At 45.5% G+C, this 21,172-nt stretch overlaps 1 protein-coding gene across 2 annotated transcripts in view; it reads left to right on the top strand.

Moving 5' to 3' along the window:
- The window catches only part of jcada (junctional cadherin 5 associated a), a 329,178-nt gene that overhangs the window by 204,917 nt on the left and 103,089 nt on the right, over window positions 1-21,172 (top strand). For both annotated transcript variants that reach the window (XM_041183712.1, XM_041183711.1), the window contains exon 3: window positions 10,077-10,452. In XM_041183712.1, the coding sequence (XP_041039646.1) occupies window positions 10,139-10,452 (314 nt within the window). In that variant the 5' untranslated portion in view covers window positions 10,077-10,138. The remainder of the gene's footprint in view (window positions 1-10,076; window positions 10,453-21,172) is intronic.

The raw sequence follows: 21,172 nt of genomic DNA, 5'->3' as shown, positions 1-21,172 counted from the left end.
TTATGTGCTGTAAATTTTATGTAATTCTGTGTATAATTTATCACTGGTAGTATCCAGGTGTATAAGGATGCCTCTAGCAATATAGACTCAACAAAAACATCCATCCCAGTGGAACTGTATTGCAGGAAATAAAAGCAGCTGGATCCTTATTCAGCTGAGAGCACAATTCCAATTCGTTATTTATTTTATAAGATCCCAAGATAGATAAAAATGAAAAAGGACATTTGGTTCATTTTCCTCATCTATTCAGGAAACTCTGTGGCCTAGAAATTGGACTGCACCTTCATTACCATACCTTGGAGTCCAGTCAATGCTGGAGCAGGGCACCCTCACTTCATGCCCCTTTATTAGACTTGTTTGTAAATGTTTGGTTTTAAAATGTTTTGCCCACAGTGTTGTTGGAAGTGAGAGCTGATAATGGCATAGCATGGGAAACAGGGCATCCGGGCAGCTGGAGAACAATGTGGGTATCTCCATAACCAATGAGTTTAAAGGGTCGAGAAATATACAGAGGATAGATTAAAAAGGAAATGTAAATTAGAGTGGGTGAATTCAACATCAAAATAGGTGCAAAAGGAGAAATAGAAGAAAAGGAAGTTTGAATTCAGGGAGAAAAAGAGAAACAGAAAGAAAAAAAAATAAAAATTAACTTTTTAAATCTGACATTATTATAATCTCCAAAAGCGATTTGCAACCTTAAGAAATGAGACTGCACATTTATTTCCTTTCGGGACAGAGAGGTTAATTGGCAATCATTAATAATTATTACATTGTTAAGAGATCACTTACATGATTAATTACTAGATTTGACTTTCTGGGGTGAGTTTAATGGACATTAATGTGAAAATGTGACAACTTCATAAAATCTGAACCAGGTAACTTGTTGCTCCCAAATGCCTAAAATTATTCTAAATTGAACTACTTACTTTAAGTTTGGACACACCTAACCACAGTACAGTTGTTCCCTGCAAGCAGATGAGAGTCAAAATGTAACAGATTCCCCATTATAATGCCAAATGCCAAATGCTGAATGTGTGGTGCCAAAACCACAGCAACAAATGTTTTTGCTTTGGCCATCACTTCAGGGAGAGATAGTTAACCACATGAGGGAGAAAGGAAAATAAGGATATTTTGATGGTGAGATAAAGACGGGTGGGAGGAGGCTCATGTGGAGCATGAACCCAGCATGAACCCATTGTGTTGAATGACCTGTTCCTGTGCTTCAAATTCTATGTAACTATCAAATCCCTGATTGAATTCTAGATACTGGATATTAATGACATTTACTGATCTAAGAGAGAAGAAAGATTTTTGTACACCACCTTTCAAGACATAGGGATGTCCCAAAGTACTTTGCAGCCAATAATGTACTTTTAAATTGTAGTCACTATTGTAATGTAAGAACCATGAGAATCAAATTTCACACAACAAATTCCCACAAACAGCAGTGCAAAAAAAATGATCAAGTAGTCTGCTTCAGAGGGCATGAGAGAGAATTTCTTTAAATAGCACCATAAAATCTTTTACATGCCCCTGAGAGGGTATGGTATGGTTGGAGAGATGTTGGAGAGGTAGTATTCCCTCATCATTGCACTGGAATGTCATTGCGGATTATGAGCACAAGGCTCAAGAACCCATAAACTCCTGACTCCAAAGGTGAGAGTGGCATCACTGAGCCACGGCTGACACCTTAAGATAGGGAAATGTGAAGAATTAGGTCAGGTATGTTTTCTTCTGTGTATCAAGTGAGAGTATCTTTGGAGGGCGATGGGTTTTATTGCTATATTGCACTGCGACTACCGTACCTGACACTGCTACTGCCATAAAAACATAGGGCAGGATTTTTGCCTCAGCAGGGCGGGCGTTCCAGGCGGACTCGGGAGTGGCTGCGTAAACGACCACTGTCAGCGATCGGGCCGATTAACGGCCAGCCAGCGGGAAGCGCGCTGAAACGCTCAGCACTGCTGTGGTGGGGCCGGGAGGAGGGCGAGCGTGGAAGTCAGCGCATGCGCGCAGATGCGCTCATTGAAAGCTCCGTGAAGGCACAGAGCAGCCTTAGGGAGCTAAAGAATTTTGACATTAAAAATAACAAATTGAAAACTAAGGAAAACATGTCCCCTCATGAAATTCTGTCACTGGTCAAAAGCTCATCCCATCCGTGGATGAGGTTTCACAAAAATGCAAAGGCTGCTTGGCCTATTCGCCTGCCCGCCAAGTGTAAGGTTGGACGGGCAGGGAATAATCCCATTTAATTAAATAATTATTGGGCTTAACAGCCCTCTTAATTGACGGCGGGCATGCTGCGGACGCTCACCCAACGTCCGCGCACTGTTTTAATCCCGTTCGGGTCAGGTGCCGCCTGCCCAATGAAGGAAAAATTCTGCCCATGGAAAATATAGCACATTTATTTCACAGAAAGAGGCCATTCAGCCCATCATGCCTGTGCCAGCCGAAAAAAAGTGACTCAGCCTAATCACACTTTCTGGCTTGGATTTTCTGTGCCCCTTGGCGTTGGGCATGTCCGATGGCATGAGCGGACAATATGGCACAATCAGTTTCACAACGACGTGAAACCAGTTTGCGATCGTCCACTCAGCCTGCCATTTCCCGCCATCGGACGTCAGGAACCTTATTGTAATGCATCAGCATATCAATAGAACGCCATCCTGCCAGACTCATCCACTCCTGCTGGATCGATTGCCCACATCAGTGGGAAAACACGCCAACATGTTTCACAAGAGCACAAAAGTGACATGCACCTCACGGGCTGCACTTCGCTCAGGACTTCAAGCTTTGTTTGCCTACCTTGCTTCAGGTAGCACTTGCAGTCATCAGCGTCAGGCTTCACAGACAGCACCACATCACCTTTAGGGGTGGCTCACGGGCAGGTCTCTACCTATCAGATCAGCCATATGTGGGTGGCTTTTCAATGGCTGCAGGGCAAGGTCTTGCTTGGGGAAGGGGTAGAAGTGGCCTCAGGCAAGGGAAGATGCTGCAGGGTGAGAGCTGCACTGGGGAAGGAGGGTAACCCAGGGTGTGTGTGGGGGCACATGTTGATCTGTGCAAGTGGCCTCAAGAAGTGAGGGCTGAGGAGACAGACTTCAGAGGAGATGAGGCCAGATGGACATGTGAGGGTGTATTTGAGAATGGGTGGTGATGTCCCTTGAGCTGGCAGTGAGTGAGATGCCACTGAATGTGTGATGGGCTTGAGTGTGTGAGTTTAGAGTGATGAGATAGTTCCCTTACCCTGGTGGCACAGATGAGACCATTCATCCTCTGCCTGCATTGGATGGCCAACCTCTTCTGCGCAGCATTGGCACCAACCACTGCTGCCACCGCCTGCCATGCTGGATTGGTGATACCGCTGCCCATCCTGTGGCCAGAGCTGGGGTAGAGGACATCGCGGTGGGCCTCCACGGTGTCCAAATGGTATTCCAGTGACACGTTATTAAACCTGGGAACTGCAGTCTTTTTGTCTTTCATGAACATCTTCCCTGCAGTGGGCGTGGGTTGGAAGCACTGAGATAAGTGCACGTGGCAGCGCTGTAAATATGGTGCCTTGCGTGATGAAGTAGCGAGGTGATGGAGTGGCAGACGAATGAGACCCCACCCACCATGGAAACGATGTGTTTCCCAGGAATGCGTAAGAAATGCAGCAGGTTTGGGACAATATGGCGTGAAAACCTGCCTTCTTGGCCAGCTACTGCTCTTAGTGCAAACCTAGGACGATTCTGCCCTCTATTCCTTGGTCCACTCTTTAGGTTATGGCACTTTAAGTGCATATCTAGCCATGTTTTCAATGCGATGAGGATTTCTGCCTTGACCACCTATTCAGGCAGTGAGTTGCAGAATGCAAAAAAAATTCTCCTCAACTCCCCTATAATCCTTCTACAAATTACTATAAATCAATGCTTCCAGGTTATTGGCCTCTCTGTTAACAGAAATAACTCCTTACTGTTGCTCAATTTTATATACTTCAGTTAAATCTCCCCTCAGCCTCCATGTCTCCAAAGGAAAAAAACCCAACCTATCCATTCTTTCCTCATAATTAAAATTCTCTATTCCTAGAAAACCCCCTTAAGTTTCCTCTGTACTCTCTCTAGTGCAATCACATCCTTCCTGTCATACGCGAACAGCACTACAGCTGTACGCAGTACTCTTGCTGCAGTCAAACTAGTCTTTATACAGATAAAAGCAAAATACTGCAGATACTGGAAATCTGAAATAAAAACAGAAGATGCTGGAAAAGCTCAGCAGGTCTGACAGCATCTGTGGAGAGAGAAACAGAGTTAACATTTCAAATTGTATGATTTTTCCTCAGAGCTGAAGAAGGGCCATACAGACTTGAAATGTTAACTCTGTTGCTCTCTTCACAGATGCTGTCAGACCTGCTGAGTTTTTCCAGCATTTTCTGTTTTTAATAGTCTTTATACAGTTCTGACATAAGCTTCACGCTCTTATATTGGCCAATAAATACCTCCTTAACTACCTTATCTACCTATCCAGCTACCTTCAGGGGTATGTGGACATGCACTCTAAGGTCCCTCTATTCCTTTACAGTTCTCACTATCCTCCTATTTTTTGTGTACATCCTTACCTTGTGTACATCCTTCCCAAATGCAGTACAGTAAAATCCCGCTGTTTGCAAAGGTTAAGTTCCTGCAAAACATCTCAAACGGCGAAATCACAAACAATGAACTTGCTTTTCCACGGGGCTGAATTAGATAGCTCCAGCCAGCCGAGGGGAGCATTGGTTTGGGCAGCTACTCTACTCGAAATTGTGGCTCAGTACCTACATCCAGCAATCCAACAGACAGGGGGGCCTCTGGGCAATACATCGGTGAAGATTTCAAAATGAATGCAGCCATTATTGCAACAGGAGTTGGACATTTCCCCTTGTTCCCCTTCATTCGGGCTGCAATTCAGTTGCAACCATCCCAGCCTGTGCTCAGTTATGGCTGTTGTCTCCGCGGGGAAAGAAGAGAGAGGGAGAAGAAACCGCGGATGAGCGAACATTGCTCACGCAATGCGTGATTCTGTGTACAAAGTTCAAAGCTCGGGTAAGTGGAAACGTGAACCAGGAAGTTGCAAACGGCGGGACTTTACTGTACATAACATTTCTCTGATTGAATTACATTTGACACTTTTGCCTACCTGATGAATTCATTGATATCTTCATGCAGTCTACGGCTTTCTTCCTCACTAATAGCTGCACATCCAATTTTCGTATCATCTACAAACTTCTTAATCATGCACCCTACATTTAAATTTAAATAATTTATGTATACCACTAAAACTAGGGATGGGCAACAAACGAGAATCTAACCATTGCCCCTTGACATTCAATGGCATTACCATTGCTGAATCCCCCACTATCAACATCCTGGGTGTTACCATTGACCAGAAACTGAACTGGACTGGCCATATAAATACTGTGGTTACAAGAGCAGGTCAGAAGCTAGGAATCCTACGGCGAGTTAATCACCTCCTGACTCCCCAAAGCCTGCCACCATCTACAAGGCACAAGTCAGGAGTATGATGGAATACTCCCGGCTTGCCTGGATGAGTTCTGCTCCCACAACACTCAAGAAGCTTGACATCATCCAGGAAAAAGCAGCCCGCTTGATTGATACCACACCCACAAACATTCACTCCCTCCACCACCAATGCAGTGGCAGCAGTGTGTACCATCTACAAGATACAGTGCAGGATTTCACCAAGGTTCCTCAGGCAACACCTTCCAAACTCACAACTGCTACCATCTAGAAGGATGGGAACACCACCATCTGAAAGTTCCTCTCCAAGCCACTCACCATCCTGACTTGGAAATATATTGCCATTCTTTCAATGTTGCTGGGTCAAAACCCTGGAACTCCCTCCCTAACAGCACAGTGGATGTACCTACTGCAGCGATTTAAGAAAGCAGCTCAACACTACCTTCTCAAAGGCAATTAGGGATGGGCAATAAATGCTGGCCTTGCCAGTGGTGTCCACATGCTGTAAATGAATTAAAAAAAAACAAGGGGCCTAGTATTGAGCCCTGCAGAACCCCAATAGAAATGGCTATCGGTCACAAAAATACCCATCGACCATTACCCTTTACTTCCCGCCACTGAGCCAATTTTGGATCTATCTTAGCACTTTCCCTTGGATCCCAAGGCTTTTTACTTTTGTGACTGGACTGTCAAAGGCCTTGACAAAGGTCTTGTGAAAATCCATGTAGACTGCTTCAAACCTCATTGTTACCTCCTCTCAAAAAAATCCGTCAAGTTAATCAGATGTAACTTTCCCTTAAAAAATCTATGCTGACTGCCCTTCATTATTTCATGCCTCTTTAAATAACAATACTGTCAGAATTGTTCTAACAACTTGCCACCACTGAGGCTAGGCTGACTGACCTGTAATTACTCAGACTATCTCTTCCTCCCTTTTAAACAATGGTGCAATGTTAGAAACACTTTTTTCCTCCAGCACCATGCCGGTGGCCAGGGAGGATTAGAAAATGATGGCCAGAACCTCCGCTATTTTACCCTTGTTTCTCTTAGCAACCTAGGATACATTTCATCCAAGTTTGATTGTTTATCCACTTTCAAGGATGCTAACCACCTTAATACTTACTCGCTCACTATGTTTATCCCAATCAAATCCTGCTCCTTAGCAACAAAGCCTTCTTTGTCCCCCACTTAATTCTGTGAAAACATACAACAAGATGCTGAATTTTCGCTTCAAGGGCAGGAAAAAGGAGCCGGGACAGTTTCCAGGACCCAAACCCACCCCCGGGGGAATCAGTCACCTCACTGGGATTTTGATCGAGGCTTCCCCTCAATTGCTGCCTAATTAAGAGCAGTAGATAGGCTTTTGAAGCTGGGAGGGGCCTATCAGGCCTTTCAGCTCGAGAGGAGCAACAAGCTGCAGTAAAGGCTGTATGAGTGTATGTGTGTATGTATGTGTGCGTGAGTGTGTGTGTGCTTGTGTGTGAGAGAGTGCGTGTGAGTATGTGTGAGAGTGTATGTGTGTGTATGTGAGTGAGTGTGTGTGTATGTGTGTGTGTGTATGTGTGTGAGGGGGATGGGATAGGACCTTGTGGGGGCTGGGATAGTTCCCATACAAGGTGACCTTTGGTTGCACCCACACTCAGGCAGGCAGGGAGGGCTTGTAGGTCTGCCTGGAGCGCTGGCACCTAGGCCTACCACAGGGTGCCTATATTTAGGCACCTTAACTACCACTCTGTCACTTCGCTAGATTGGAGGCTGACTGGAAAATCCCTGGCGGCCTCCTTTCAGTGCCCTTAACACATTCTTAACAAGCCTAATTGACTAATTAGCTCATGGGGTCAAGTAGCTCTTTCATTCCAGGGCTGACCTCAGTAAAAATGGCCTGCATCGGGAACGGGTCGGGAAAACATCACATCAGCCGGTGCCAGTATTTTTGGGCCTCGTCTGCCTCTATTGCCGACCTCGCAGGCCCAAAAATTCAGTCCAAAGTATTCATTAGGCAGAACTTTGGGTCCAGTGGGCGGCGCACGCCCGACCCGGACGAGAATGAAGTAGCATGCGATGACATCGGGCAAGCGTCTTTCAGTCAGTGGGCGCACGCGAGAGGCGGCGGCCCGCCTGCCGACAATTAAGAGGCCTATTAAAGCCTTAGGCAATTAATTAATTTGTATTTTCCGCTGCCCACTCAACCGTTCGGTTGGCGGCCGGGCAAATAGGCCAGGTGGCCTTTGCATTTTTTACAAAACCTCATCCACGGGCAGGATGAGGTTTCCAACGGTTACTAAAAAAAAATGTTTTAATCTCATTTTTGACATGTCCCTCTTCATGTGACTGAGTCACATGTGGGGACATGTTTATATCATTTGTAAAATGTTTATTTTTGTATTTAAAATTCTTCAGCTCTCTGAGGCCGCTCGTGCCTTCAGGGTGCACCCCCTGTGCATGCATAGACTTCAGCCCTCGCGCCTTGCCTGTCCCCACCCCGGCAGCGCTGAGGCTCTCAGCCCGCCTTTCATGCTGGCTGGCCATTAATTGGCGGAGCCCAATCGCGGGCGGCAGTCAGTCTTACGGCCATTCCCAGGTCCGCCTGTCACACCCACCCGATGAGGGGAAAATCCTGCCCTTTTAGAACCATGCTAACATTTTTCACTTTCAAATGCAAATTATCTTTATGCCAAATTATGAAATCTCAGCCTCTTAAAATTGGTCTTTCCCCAATTTAAACTTTTACTCTAGGTCTATCCTTATCCTTTTCCTTAACTACACTAAATCTAACTGAATTAGGATTTTATTCCATTTAATATTATGGTAGTTGAAATCCCCTACTATTTCTGCCCTATTTTTTCTGCACTTCTTAGCAATATGCCATATATTTGGTCTTCTATCTCCCTCTGTTCGGTGGTCTATAGTATATTCCCAGCATTGTGATTGCCCCTTTTTTCCTTCCTCAGTTCAACTTGATAGAAGTTTACAAAATTATGAGTGGCATGGACAGAGTAGATAGTCAGAAGCTTTTTCCCAGGGTGGAAGAGTCAATTACTAGGGGACATAGATTTAAGGTGAGAGGAGAAAACTATAGAGGAGATGTGCAGGGCAAGTTTTTTACACAGACGGTAGTGAGTGTCTGAAATTCGCTGCCAGAGGAGGTGGTGGAAGCAGGTACGATAGTGGTGTTTAAGAGGCATCTTGACAAATACATGAATAGGATGGGAATAAAGGGATACGGACCCCAGAAGTGCAAAATGTTTTAGTTGATGGGCAATGTGATCGGCGCAGGCTTGGAGGGCAGAAGGGCCTGTTCCTGTGCTGTGCTTTTTGTTCTTTGTTCTATCTGGCCTCATATGATGGTCCTTTTACATACTGTCCCTTCTCAAAGCTGCGATTATTTCTTTAACCAATATTGCGACCACCCCACCTTTTTTATCCCCCCTCTGCCCCTGAAAATCCTGTTAACAGGATATCTGAGCTGCCATTCATGCCCTTCTTTAAGCCACATTTCAGTAATAGCTCTGGTATTATGCTTTCTAGTGTCTATCTGTGCCCTCAGTTCATCTGCCTAATTCAGCATACCCCTTGTGTTGAAGTATATAACACTAATCACTGAACAATTCCTTTGTTATCGATTTTCTATTTTGTTTCCTCAGCCTTTTATCCTCATTTACTAATTTTCCTCCTATTCTTTGCTTCTCTTCCTTCTGAATCTATGCCCAGGTTCCTATCCCCCTGTCATGCTAAATTCAACCTACTACAACAGCAGTAACAAACCTTCCTGCCTGGATATTAGCTCGGTTCTGTTGAGGTGCAACCCGTCCAATTTGTGCAGATCCCACCTTCCCCAGAAGCACTCCCAATGCCTAAATCTAAAGCCCTTCCTTTTGCACCACTCCCAGAGATTATTTTTCTATATACACCAGATTTGATCAAAAATATGCAGATGGCAGGTAATCTGTAATCCTTACACTACCTCCGCAAAGTAACATTAGTAACAAACCACTTTTGCAATGGAAAGCAGCATTCGGTCTCAATGGGCATTTTAATGGCAGTATCGATCAGTTTATTGTACCTATAGATCTTGATTAATAGTTCCAATGTTAAACACTGATAAAATATAAAAGCTAGATTGATAATTCTTAACAAGTGTCTTAGTGTATAGATTGTAGGAGCTCTCGCCCGTGGAATTTAGTTTTTTTTAACTTGCAATCTTTGGAGAACACTAATGAGTTTCCCCCTTTTGAAATGTCTATTAAGACCTAAAAGCTGTTGTCAAAACGCAAGGCTCCGATGCCAACAGACTGAGTCAGCAGCTCTCTACAGCTGCCTTCTGGCTAAAAAGCAGAGAAATATTATCTGGGGAGAAATGGTACAAAAATATTTATAGTGTGTTTCTGAGTGTGTGCAGTTCAGCATTACAAATTGGTTTGTCAAACCAGAGAATACAAGGGCAAGGATAAGAACGGAGTAAAACTGAAGCTTAGTAGTATCAGCAATCGGTTTATTAACCTGTGAATCTTTATGGAAAATATAATTAGCAATTGTCTCTGCCGTTACATTCTGCTTCTCCTTTTATTTTAATATATACAGTGATGGCTTCTGCAGCATGGCTTTGTCCCAGTGCAACCTGCTGTGACTGAAGCATTAGCAACATGTTCAGTGTGGAGGACCTCCTGATTTCTCATGGCTATCAACCCCCAAAGAAAAGTTCAAGAGACAAGCCCCCATCCTCCGATGAGAACACCTACACCAGCTGCCATTGTGAAGTCAGGGAGAACGAGTCCAGCCACGGAACAGTGAATGGATATGAGACCGACACCGGGGCCTACTCTACCAGCAGGCAGGCACGAGTGGAGGACTACTACAGTGACAGTGAGGGCAGGGAAAGGAATGCAAGAAGACAGGCTGGTGTCGGCTGCTGTGCTGATCTGCAGGATTTGCCCACGTTTGCAGCAAAGGAAGCAGGGTGAGTTAACCAGCTGTTGTAAAATAAAAAGACTTTGCAGCAGATTGCTGAACGCTGTGATGTAATATACTGACGCTCTCCTATATGAGAAAGACGAATGCTTTTGAACAATTCGGGTTCGTTCTAAACGTGCCCACCTGTTTTAGATCGAATCCCGTTATAATTAAATGAAATTTACATTTATTTCAGAAAGTCTCTGATATCTGCTCGGTGCCGCTCAGCATTGCCCTGTTCCAAATTTAACCCTTGTTTGTTTGGAAGTTGTGAAATATTTTATGGGGATGTCTAATATTTGTGTGATAGCTTGTTGCACAAGAGAAGCATTACAAATGATTAAAAAATCAATTAATATTGCATTTGCAAAACAAAATATTGGGTTATTTATGAAATTGTGCCTGTGATAGTTCCACCATTAATACTGCCTAGGAATTTATCTCAATGTAAAGATCAGTTGAGTTGGCCATCGCTTTAATAATTATTACAAATTGCTTTGTACTATAAATGTGCAAGCACCATTTTGCAATGTGGTTTCATTGTACACTGCAATCCCATCTTGCCTGACAGTGTAAACTTATCAGGTTTTCGTTATTTAGCAACAGTTACATCAAAGCCCGATGACACTGGAAAAAATGTTTCAAATCAGATTAGCTGCCCTCATGTTTTCACGGGTAAATTCACCAAGTGATGGCTGTGAGGCCATTCAGCCCCAAACGACCAGCCTGTGATTGCTGGGGTAGAATTTTCGGACCACACCGAGGTCCGGAACGGAGGTGGACGGGGCCCAGGAATACTGGTGCTGGCCAGCATGCCAGTTTCCTGACCCCATTCCCAGCGTCAGTCCTTTTAGGGGAAGCAGGTTTGCAGCCCCATGGGCTTCCTGCCCCCCTCACAGTACAGGCAAACAATCAGGCTCATTAAGAGCCTTGTTAAGGGCACTGAAAGGCTGACTGGGATTTTCCAGTTTAGTTGCCTGGAGGAGAGCCCCAGTGGCAACTCAAGGGTCAGCACTCCAGCCAGGCTTACTGGCCTTCGACGCCTGCCTGGATGCAGGTGCACCCTCTCGAGAAATTCCCACCACCTCTTCCCCTCTCCACCACCCCACACACACACACACACACACAATTGTTTGCTGCTTCTGTGTTTTAATTAAAGTTTTAGAAAAGCTGGTGAAAAGGCACCTTCTGTTGAAGTGCCCTTTCTGTTACTTACCATTCATTGAAGGCTGCTGCTTCTGCCAAGCTGGAAGGTCTCTGTTTGGCCCTCCAACTTTGAGAATTCACCTGCCACCCTAACTTAGACAGGGAACCTATCCCCATGCTAATGAAGGAATGGCCTCCATGAAAACCCCAAAGAGTGACTGTTTCCCCCCGGGGAGGAGTGGAGCTGGGCAAGGTTTGGGACGCGGACAAAGATCCGACTCTTGTTTCCCCGCCCCTCCAAAGTGAAAGTTCAGCCTCTGGTCTGTGCAATTAGTTGATTTCAATCAGGATACCAAAGATTGAGACAGCAAGGGGTAAATCAATCAAGGCTCACACTCACAATCACACTCCAGCGATTGCTGCTGGAACGTATGTGTGTGAATGCTGGCTCTGATGTTCCCACAACTGAGCAGGTTGCCAGTACTCAAGCATTTTCCTCTTTTGACTTAATTATTTGCTGATTTTAGCTAGGCTTAGGTAGAAGTTAACTGTTCATACCCAGTTTTCCTGGGTCATTGTGTTAGCATAACCTTGGGTGTCAAGTTGCAGCTAAAGGGCAGGCAAGCAGTCGGGGGGTGGGGGGGGGGTGGGGTGGAGGAAACTAAATGTAAGTAAAATTTAAAGGGATGGGGACAATTAAAGGGGACAATTTGGGGGTCCAAAAATTCCCAAAGATTTGAAAGCTTTAGAAGGCAACTTGATGCATAAACAGCCTCAACAAAGGGAAGGTAAATAAAGAGAGAGGCAGGAATGAAGGGAAATGAAATCGAAGGTACAGGCAGGAGTCTACAAGGAGTTAATGATATAACCCAGCGCCATCAGAGAACTCCCAGGTTTAATAGCCTCTCTGGAGTGGAGGTGTTGCTGCATGAGGTGATTCCAGGATAGTATGTCCTCGTTGTCCCTCCATGGCACAATCCCCACCAGATGAGGAGACTGAGGCAGTTTTGAGGCTGCAACTGAATAGCTGCAAATGTACTGGTAGCTGGTGACACAGATCTGCGGTTGCATGGTTGGATATTTTTCTATGTTAAAGGCACTACAAAATGCATATTGTTGCTATTGTCATTGTTCCTGTGCTTCCCCTAACCCCAAGAAGACTGTTAATTGTCGGGTAGGTGTGCCAGGGCCAGTTGGCATGTTTGCCAGCAGGTTGGAAAGTACAGCGCATCAGGATATAACGTTAGCTATTTGATGCAATGAGTAATTTCACCAATACTGCTGGGCTACTATCAGCAGTGTCCTGGAAGTTAGTCTTTAATTTCTGGAGACACCAAGACAGCGCTGAAGCTTTGTCAACTCTATTACCCATTATATTTTCCAATGCCCATATTTACAATGGAAAATGCACCATAACGCCTCAGTTTTGCATTTTCCACTTCCTCGGCTTACACTCCAGAGACATTTCCAACCAACCTTACAGCCCCAATATTACTGCCCAGCTCACAATGAGAACAGAGTGTGTAGGGAGTTAAAATCAGTTGCAGCGATCTACTCACCTGTTCCTCACTGTCTGTGTGCCATTCTAACAGGATCACTCTAGCCAGTCAGTGATGTCCGCACCTGTCAGGCAAGGTCCTGATTGATATTCAAAGGCAAGAAAATGAAAATGTCATTCAGGCCCTGGATTTATTTTAACTGTGGACAGTTGTGTCAGCGGCCATGCCTTTGTGGCTGGAATCACCAGGTGCATAGGAGCAGCAGGCTAAGAAGTGGGCAGCATGTTAAGTAATTTTACCTGACAACCAGTAATGAGATGGACTGATTGCGAGTGCAGCAAGAAATTTAAAACACAAAGTTCTCTTGGGCAGCTGGTGACAGTGCCTGGGAAATTCATGTCCCATTCTGGGATATCGCAGACAATCCAGTAAGGTTGGCAACTCTTGGTAAAAGAAATTTTGAATTCTGTCTCTCAGAAGGTTGTGAATGCTGGGCCAATTTGCTTTTTCAACACTTTGGTGATCATTTTTCATTAGGTTAGAGTATCAAGGGATACGGAATAAAGATGAGTGACTAGAGTTGAGGGGAAATGAACATAGGATTAATATAACTCAATGGCAGAACAATGTTATGTGGTTGAATGGCCTACTCCTGTATTTATTATTCATTCATGGGATTTGGGGGTCGCTGGCCTGTATTAATGCCCCACCCAAATTGGCCTTGAGAAAGGTGTTGGTGAGCTGCCTTCTTGAACCGCTGCAGTCCATGTGTAGGTACACCCACAGTGCTGTTAGGGAGGAAGTTCCAGGATTTTGACCCAGCGACAGTGAAGGAACGGTGAAATATTTCCAAGTCAGGATGGTGAGTGACTTGGAGGGGAACTTCCAGGTAGTGGTGTTCCCATCTATCTGCTGCCCTTGTCATTCTAGATGGTAAGAGTCGTGGGTTTGGAAGGTGCTGTCTAAGGAGGTTTGGTGAGTTCCTGCTGTGCATCTTGTTGATGGTACACACTGCTGCCACTGTTCGTCGGTGGTGGAGGGAGTGAATGTTTGTGGATGGGGTACCAATCAAGTGAGCTGCTTTGTCCTGGATGGCGTCAAGCTTCGTGAGTGTTGTTGGAGCTGCACTCATCCAGGCAAGTGGGGAGTATTCCATCACACTCTTGACTTGTGCCTTGTAGATGGTGGACAAGCTTTAGGATGCCAGGAGGTGAGTTACTAGCCACAGGATTCCTAGCCACTGACCTTGTAGCCACAGTATTTATATGGCTAGTCCAGTTCAGTTTCTGGTCAATGGTAACCCCCAGGATGTTGATAGTGAGGGATTCAGTGATGGTAATGCCATTCAATGTCAAGAAAGAGGCAATGCTTAGAGTCTCTCTAGTTGGAGATGGTCAATGCCTGGCATTTGTGTGGCATGAATGTTACTCGCCACTCGTCAGCCCAAGCCTGGATAATGTTTAGGTCTGGCTGCATTTGGACATGGACTGCTTCAGTATCTGAGGAGTCACGAATGATGCTGAACATTGTGCAATCATCAGTGAACATCCCCACTTCTGACCTTGTAGAAACATGAAATATCGAAACATAGAAAATAGGAGCAGGAGCAGGTTATTCGGCCCTTTGAGCCTGCTCTGCCATTCAATATGACCATGGTTGATCCTCTATCTCAATGCCATACTCCCACTCTCTCCCCATACCCTTGATGCCTTTAGAGTTTAGAAATCTATCTATTTCATTTTAAATATATTCGGTGACTTGGCCTCCACACCCTTCTGAGGCAAAGAATTCCACAGGTTCACCACCCTCTGGGCGAAGAAATTTCTCCTCATTTCAATCCTAAATGGCCTACCCCATACCCTGAGACCATGACTCCTGGTTCTAGACACACCAGCCAGAGGAAACATCTTCCCTGCATCCAGTCTGTGCAGCCCTGTCAGGATTTTATACATTTCAATGAGATCGCCTCTCATTCTTCTAAACTCCAGTGAATACAGGCCTAGTTGACCCAATCTCTCCTGATACTGACAATCCTGCCATCCCAGGAATCTGTCTAGTGAACCTTCGCTGCACCCCCTCTAAGGCAAGTATATCCTTTCTTAGGCAAGGAGCCCAAAACTTCAGGTGTGGTCTCACCAAGGCCCTGTATACTGCAGTAAGATATCCTTGCTCCTGTGCTCAAATTCTCTTGCAATGAAGGCCAACATACCATTTGCCTTCCTAATTGTTTGCTGCACCTGCATGCTTGCTTTCAATGATTGGCGTACAAGGACAGCCTTGTACAAGGGATCCCTTCATACATCAACAATTCCCAGTCTATCACCATTTAAATAATACTCTGCCATTCTGTTTTCCTACCAAAGAGGATAACTTCACACTTATTCATGAAATACTGCAGTTGCCCACTCACTCAACTTGTCGGAATCGTGTTAAAGCCTCTTAACATCATTCTCATCACTCACATTCCCACCTAGTTTTGTGCCATCAGCAAACTTTGGAAATATTACATTTGGTTCCCTCATCCAAATCATTGATATATATTGTGAATAGCTGAGGCTCAAGCGCTGATCTCTGCATTACCCCGCTAGTCAATGCCTGCCACTCTGGAAATGGCCCATTTATTCATACTCTCTGTTTCCTGTCTGCTAACCAAATCTCAATCCACGCCAATATATTATCCCCAATCCCATGTGTTTTAATTTTGCCCACTAACATCTTATGTGGGACTTTATCAAAAGCTTTGTGAAAATCCAAATGCACTGGTTCTCCCTTATCTATTCTACTCGTTACGCCCTCAAAACGCTCCAGTAGGTTTGTCAAACATGATTTCCCTCTTATAAATCCATGTTGACTTTGTCTACTCCCCATTGATATTTTCTAAATGCCCTGTTATCACATCCTTTATAATAGACTCTAGCATTTTCCCTACTACTGATGTTAGGCTAACTGGTCTGTAATTCTCTGCTTTCTCCCTCCCTTTTTTAAATAGTGAGGTTACGTTTGCCACCCTCCAATCTGCCGGGACTGTTCCAAAGTCTACAGAATTTTGGAAGGTGACAACCAATGCATCCACTATTTCCATGGGCCATCTCCTTTAGTACCCTGAGATGTAGATTATCAGTCCCTGGGGATTTATTAGTTTTCAGTCCCATTAATTTCTTTAGCACTTTTTTTTAGTAATACTAATTTCATTCAATTTCTCCTTCTAGACCCTTGGTTCCCTAGCATATCTGGGAAGTTATTTGTGTCTTCTTCCATGAAGGCAGAACTAAAGTAGTTGTTTAATTGATCTGTCATTTACTTGTTCTCTATTATAAATTCTCCCATTTCGGACCGTGAGGACATATGTCTTCACTAATCTTTTTTTTTTTACACACTTATATAAGTTTTTACAGTCCACTTTTATGTTCCTTGCAAGTTTACTCTCATACTCTATTTTTCCCCTCTTAATCAATTTCTTGGTCCTCCTTTACTGAATTCCAAACGGCTTCCAATTCTAGGTTTGCTACTTTTTCATGTGACTCCTCTTTGGATCTAATACTATCTGTAATTTCTTTTGTTAACCATGCTTGGGCACTTTTCCTGTTGTGTTTTTGTGCCAGAAATGAATGTATAACTGTTGCTATGCATGCATTCATTCCTTAAATATTAGACATCGCCTATCCACCCTCATGCCTTTTAGTGGAGTTACCAATCTATTGTAGCCAACTCATATCTTTGTAGTTTCCTTTGCTTAGGTTTAAGACCCTAGTTTCAGATTGGACTACTTCACTTTCCATCCTAATGAAGAATTCTATCATGTTATAGTCACTGCTCCCTAAAGGACCCTGCACGACAAGGTTATTAATTAACCCCTTCTCATTGCACAATACCAAATCTAGGATAGTGTGTTCCCTTGTTGGTTCCTTGATGTACTGGTCTAAAAAAACATCTTGTGCACACTCTAGGAATTCATCTGCCACAGTATTATTGCTAATTTGGCTTGCCCAGTCTATATGTAAATTAAAGTCACCCATGATTACTGTAGTACCTCTGTTACATGCATCTCTAATTTTCCTGCTTAATGCCATCACCTACCTTATCACCACTGTTTGGAGGCCTGTAAACAACTCCCACTAATATTTTCCACCCCTTGTTGCTTCTTAGCTCCACCCAGACTGATTCTACATCTAGATTTTCTGATCCAATATCCTTTCACACTATCGCACCGATTTCATCCTTAATTAACAGTGCCACCCCACCTCCTTTTCCTTTTTGCCTGTCCTTACTAAATATCGAAAACCCTTGGATATTCACAGAATCAGAATCACACAGAATCACATAATCAGAGTGCAGAAGAGGCCCTTCGGCCCATCGAGTCTGCACTGACATGTGAAAAACACCTGACCTACCTCCCATTTACCAGCACTTGGCCCATAGCCTTGAATGTTATGATGTGCCAAGTGATCATCCAGGTACTTTTTAAAGGATGTGAGGCAACCCGCCTCCACCATCCTCCCAGCAGCACATTCTAGACCGTCATCATTCTCTGGGTAAAAAGGTTTTTCCTCACATCCCCCCTAAACCTCCTGCCCCTCACCTTGAACTTATGCCCCCTTGTGACTGACCATTCAACTAAGGGGAACAGCTGCTCCCTATCCACCCTGTCCATGCCCCACATAATCTTGTACACCTCGACCAGGTCACCCCTCAGTCTTCTCTGCTCCAACGAAAACAACCCAATTCTATCCAACCTCTCTTCATAACGTAAATGTTTCATCCCAGGCAACATCATGGTGAATCTGAATTACCTGGAAAAACTCAGCAGGTCTGGCAGCATCGGCGGAGAAGAAAAGAGTTGACGTTTCGAGTCCTCATGACCCTTCGACAGAACTTGAGTTCGAGTCCAGGAAAGAGCTGAAATATAAGCTGGTTTAAGGTGTGTGTGTGGGGGGCGGAGAGATAGAGAGACAGAGAGGTGGAGGGGGTTGGTGTGGTTGTAGGGACAAACAAGCAGTGATAGAAGCAGATCATCAAAAGATGTCAACGACAATAGTACAATAGAAAACATAGGTGTTAAAGTTAAAGTTGGTGATATTATCTAAACGAATGTGCTAATTAAGAATGGATGGTAGGGCACTCAAGGTATAGATCTAGTGGGTTTTTTTTTTATATAATGGAAATAGGTGGGAAAAGGAAAATCTTTATAATTTATTGGGAAAAAAAAGAAAGGGGAAACAGAAAGGGGGTGGGGATGGGGGAGGGAGCTCACGACCTAAAGTTGTTGAATTCAATATTCAGTCCGGAAGGCTGTAAAGTCCCTAGTCGGAAGATGAGGTGTTGTTCCTCCAGTTTGCGTTGGGCTTCACTGGAACAATGCAGCAAGCCAAGGACAGACATGTGGGCAAGAGAGCAGGGTGGAGTGTTAAAATGGCAAGCGACAGGGAGGTTTGGGTCATTCTTGCGGACAGACCGCAGGTGTTCTGCAAAGCGGTCGCCCAGTTTACGTTTGGTCTCTCCAATGTAGTGGAGACCACATTGGGAGCAACGAATGCAGTAGACTAAGTTGGGGGAAATGCAAGTGAAATGCTGCTTCACTTGAAAGGAGTGTTTGGGTCCTTGGACGGTGAGGAGAGAGGAAGTGAAGGGGCAGGTGTTGCATCTTTTGCGTGGGCATGGGGTTGTGCCATAGGAGGGGGTTGAGGAGTAGGGGGTGATGGAGGAGTGGACCAGGGTGTCCCGGAGGGAGCGATCCCTACGGAATGCCGATAAGGGGGGTGAAGGGAAGATGTGTTTGGTAGTGGCATCATGCTGGAGTTGGCGGAAATGGCGGAGGATGATCCTTTGAATGCGGAGGCTGGTGGGGTGATAAGTGAGGACAAGGGGGACCCTATCATGTTTCTGGGAGGGAGGAGAAGGAGTGAGGGCGGATGCACGGGAGATGGGCCGGACACTGTTGAGGGCCCTGTCAACGACCGTGGGTGGAAAACCTCGGTTAAGGAAGAAGGAGGACATGTCAGAGGAACTGTTTTTGAATGTAGCATCATCGGAACAGATGCGACGGAGGCGAAGGAACTGAGAGAATGGGATGGAGTCCTTACAGGAAGTGGGGTGTGAGGAGCTGTAGTCGAGATAGCTGTGGGAGTCGGTGCGTTTGTAATGGATATTGGTGGACAGTCTATCACCAGAGATTGAGACAGAGAGGTCAAGGAATGGAAGGGAAGTGTCAGAGATAGACCACGTGAAAATGATGGAGGGGTGGAGATTGGAAGCAAAATTAATAAATTTTTCCAAGTCCTGACGAGAGCATGAAGCGGCACCGAAATAATCATCGATGTACCGGAGAAAGAGTTGTGGAAGGGGGCCGGAGTAGGACTGCAACAAGGAATGTTCCACATACCCCATAAAGAGACAGGCATAGCTGGGGCCCATGCGGGTACCCATAGCCACACCTTTTATTTGGAGGAAGTGAGAGGAGTTGAAGGAGAAATTGTTCAGCGTGAGAACAAGTTCAGCCAGACGGAGGAGAGTAGTGGTGGATGGGGATTGTTCGGGCCTCTGTTCGAGGAAGAAGCTAAGGGCCCTCAGACCATCCTGGTGGGGGATGGAGGTGTAGAGGGATTGGACGTCCATGGTGAAGAGGAAGCAGTAGGGGCCAGGGAACTGGAAATTGTTGATGTGACGTAAGGTGTCAGAGGAATCACGGATGTAGGTGGGAAGGGACTGGACAAGGGGAGAGAGAAGGGAGTCAAGATAATGAGAAATGAGTTCTGTGGGGCAGGAGCAAGCTGAGACGATCGGTCTACCGGGGCAGTTCTGTTTGTGGATTTTGGGTAGGAGATAGAAGCGGGCCGTCCGAGATTGGGCGACTATCAAGTTGAAAGCTGTGGGAGGGAGATCCCCAGAGGAGATGAGGTCAGTGACAGTCCTGGAAACAGTGGCTTGATGTTCAGTGGTGGGGTCATGGTCCAGGGAGAGGTAGGAGGAAGTGTCTGCGAGTTGACGCTCAGCCTCCGCGTGGTAGAGGTCAGTGCGCCAGACAACAACAGCACCACCCTTGTCAGCGGGTTTGATGACAATGTCAGGGTTGGACCTGAGAGAATGGAGTGCAGTAAGTTCAGAGAGAGACAGGTTAGAATGGGTGAGAGGAGCAGAGAAATTGAGACGACTAATGTCACGCCGACAGTTCTCAATGAAAAGATCGAGAGAAGGTAAGAATCCAGAGGGAGGGGTCCAGGTGGAGGGAGAATATTGAAGATGGGTAAAAGGATCCATTGAACTGGGAGAGGACTCCTGCCCAAAGAAATGAGCCCGGAGACGAAGACGGCGGAAGAAGAGTTCAGTATCATGCCGAGCCCGAAATTCATTGAGGTGAGGGCGTAAGGGTATGAAACTAAGTCCTTTGCTGAGCACTGAACGTTCAGCATCGGAGAGGGGAAGGTCAGGGGGTATAGTGAATACACGGCTGGGGTTGGGACTGGAAGAAAGGGTGGAGACGGAGGGACAGGCAGGGGTGGAGGGTCCTAGATGGGTGTTGGTGTCGATGAGTTGTTGGAGCTTGCGTTCCTTAGCACTTGAGAGAACAACTCATCGACACCAACACCCATCTAGGACCCTCCACCCCTGCCTGTCCCTCCGTCCCCACCCTTTCTTCCAGTCCCAACCCCAGCCGTGTATTCACTATACCCCCTGATCTTCCCCTCTCCGATGCTGAACGTTCAGTGCTCAGCAAAGGACTTAGTTTCATACCCTTACGCCCTCACCTCAATGAATTTCGGGCTCGGCATGATACTGAACTCTTCTTCCGCCGTCTTCGTCTCCGGGCTCATTTCTTTGGGCAGGAGTCCTCTCCCAGTTCAACGGATCCTTTTACCCATCTTCAATATTCTCCCTCCACCTGGACCCCTCCCTCTGGATTCTTACCTTCTCTTGATCTTTTCATTGAGAACTGTCGGCGTGACATTAGTCGTCTCAATTTCTCTGCTCCTCTCACCCATTCTAATCTGTCTCTCTCTGAACTTACTGCACTCCATTCTCTCAGGTCCAACCCTGACATTGTCATCAAACCCGCTGACAAGGGTGGTGCTGTTGTTGTCTGGCGCA

The sequence above is a fragment of the Carcharodon carcharias genome, chromosome 3 (assembly GCF_017639515.1).
Source record: "Carcharodon carcharias isolate sCarCar2 chromosome 3, sCarCar2.pri, whole genome shotgun sequence".
Taxonomy (NCBI): domain Eukaryota; kingdom Metazoa; phylum Chordata; class Chondrichthyes; order Lamniformes; family Lamnidae; genus Carcharodon; species Carcharodon carcharias.
Note: the sequence above shows the minus strand (reverse complement) of the source record. Positions and strands in the feature narration are given on the sequence as shown.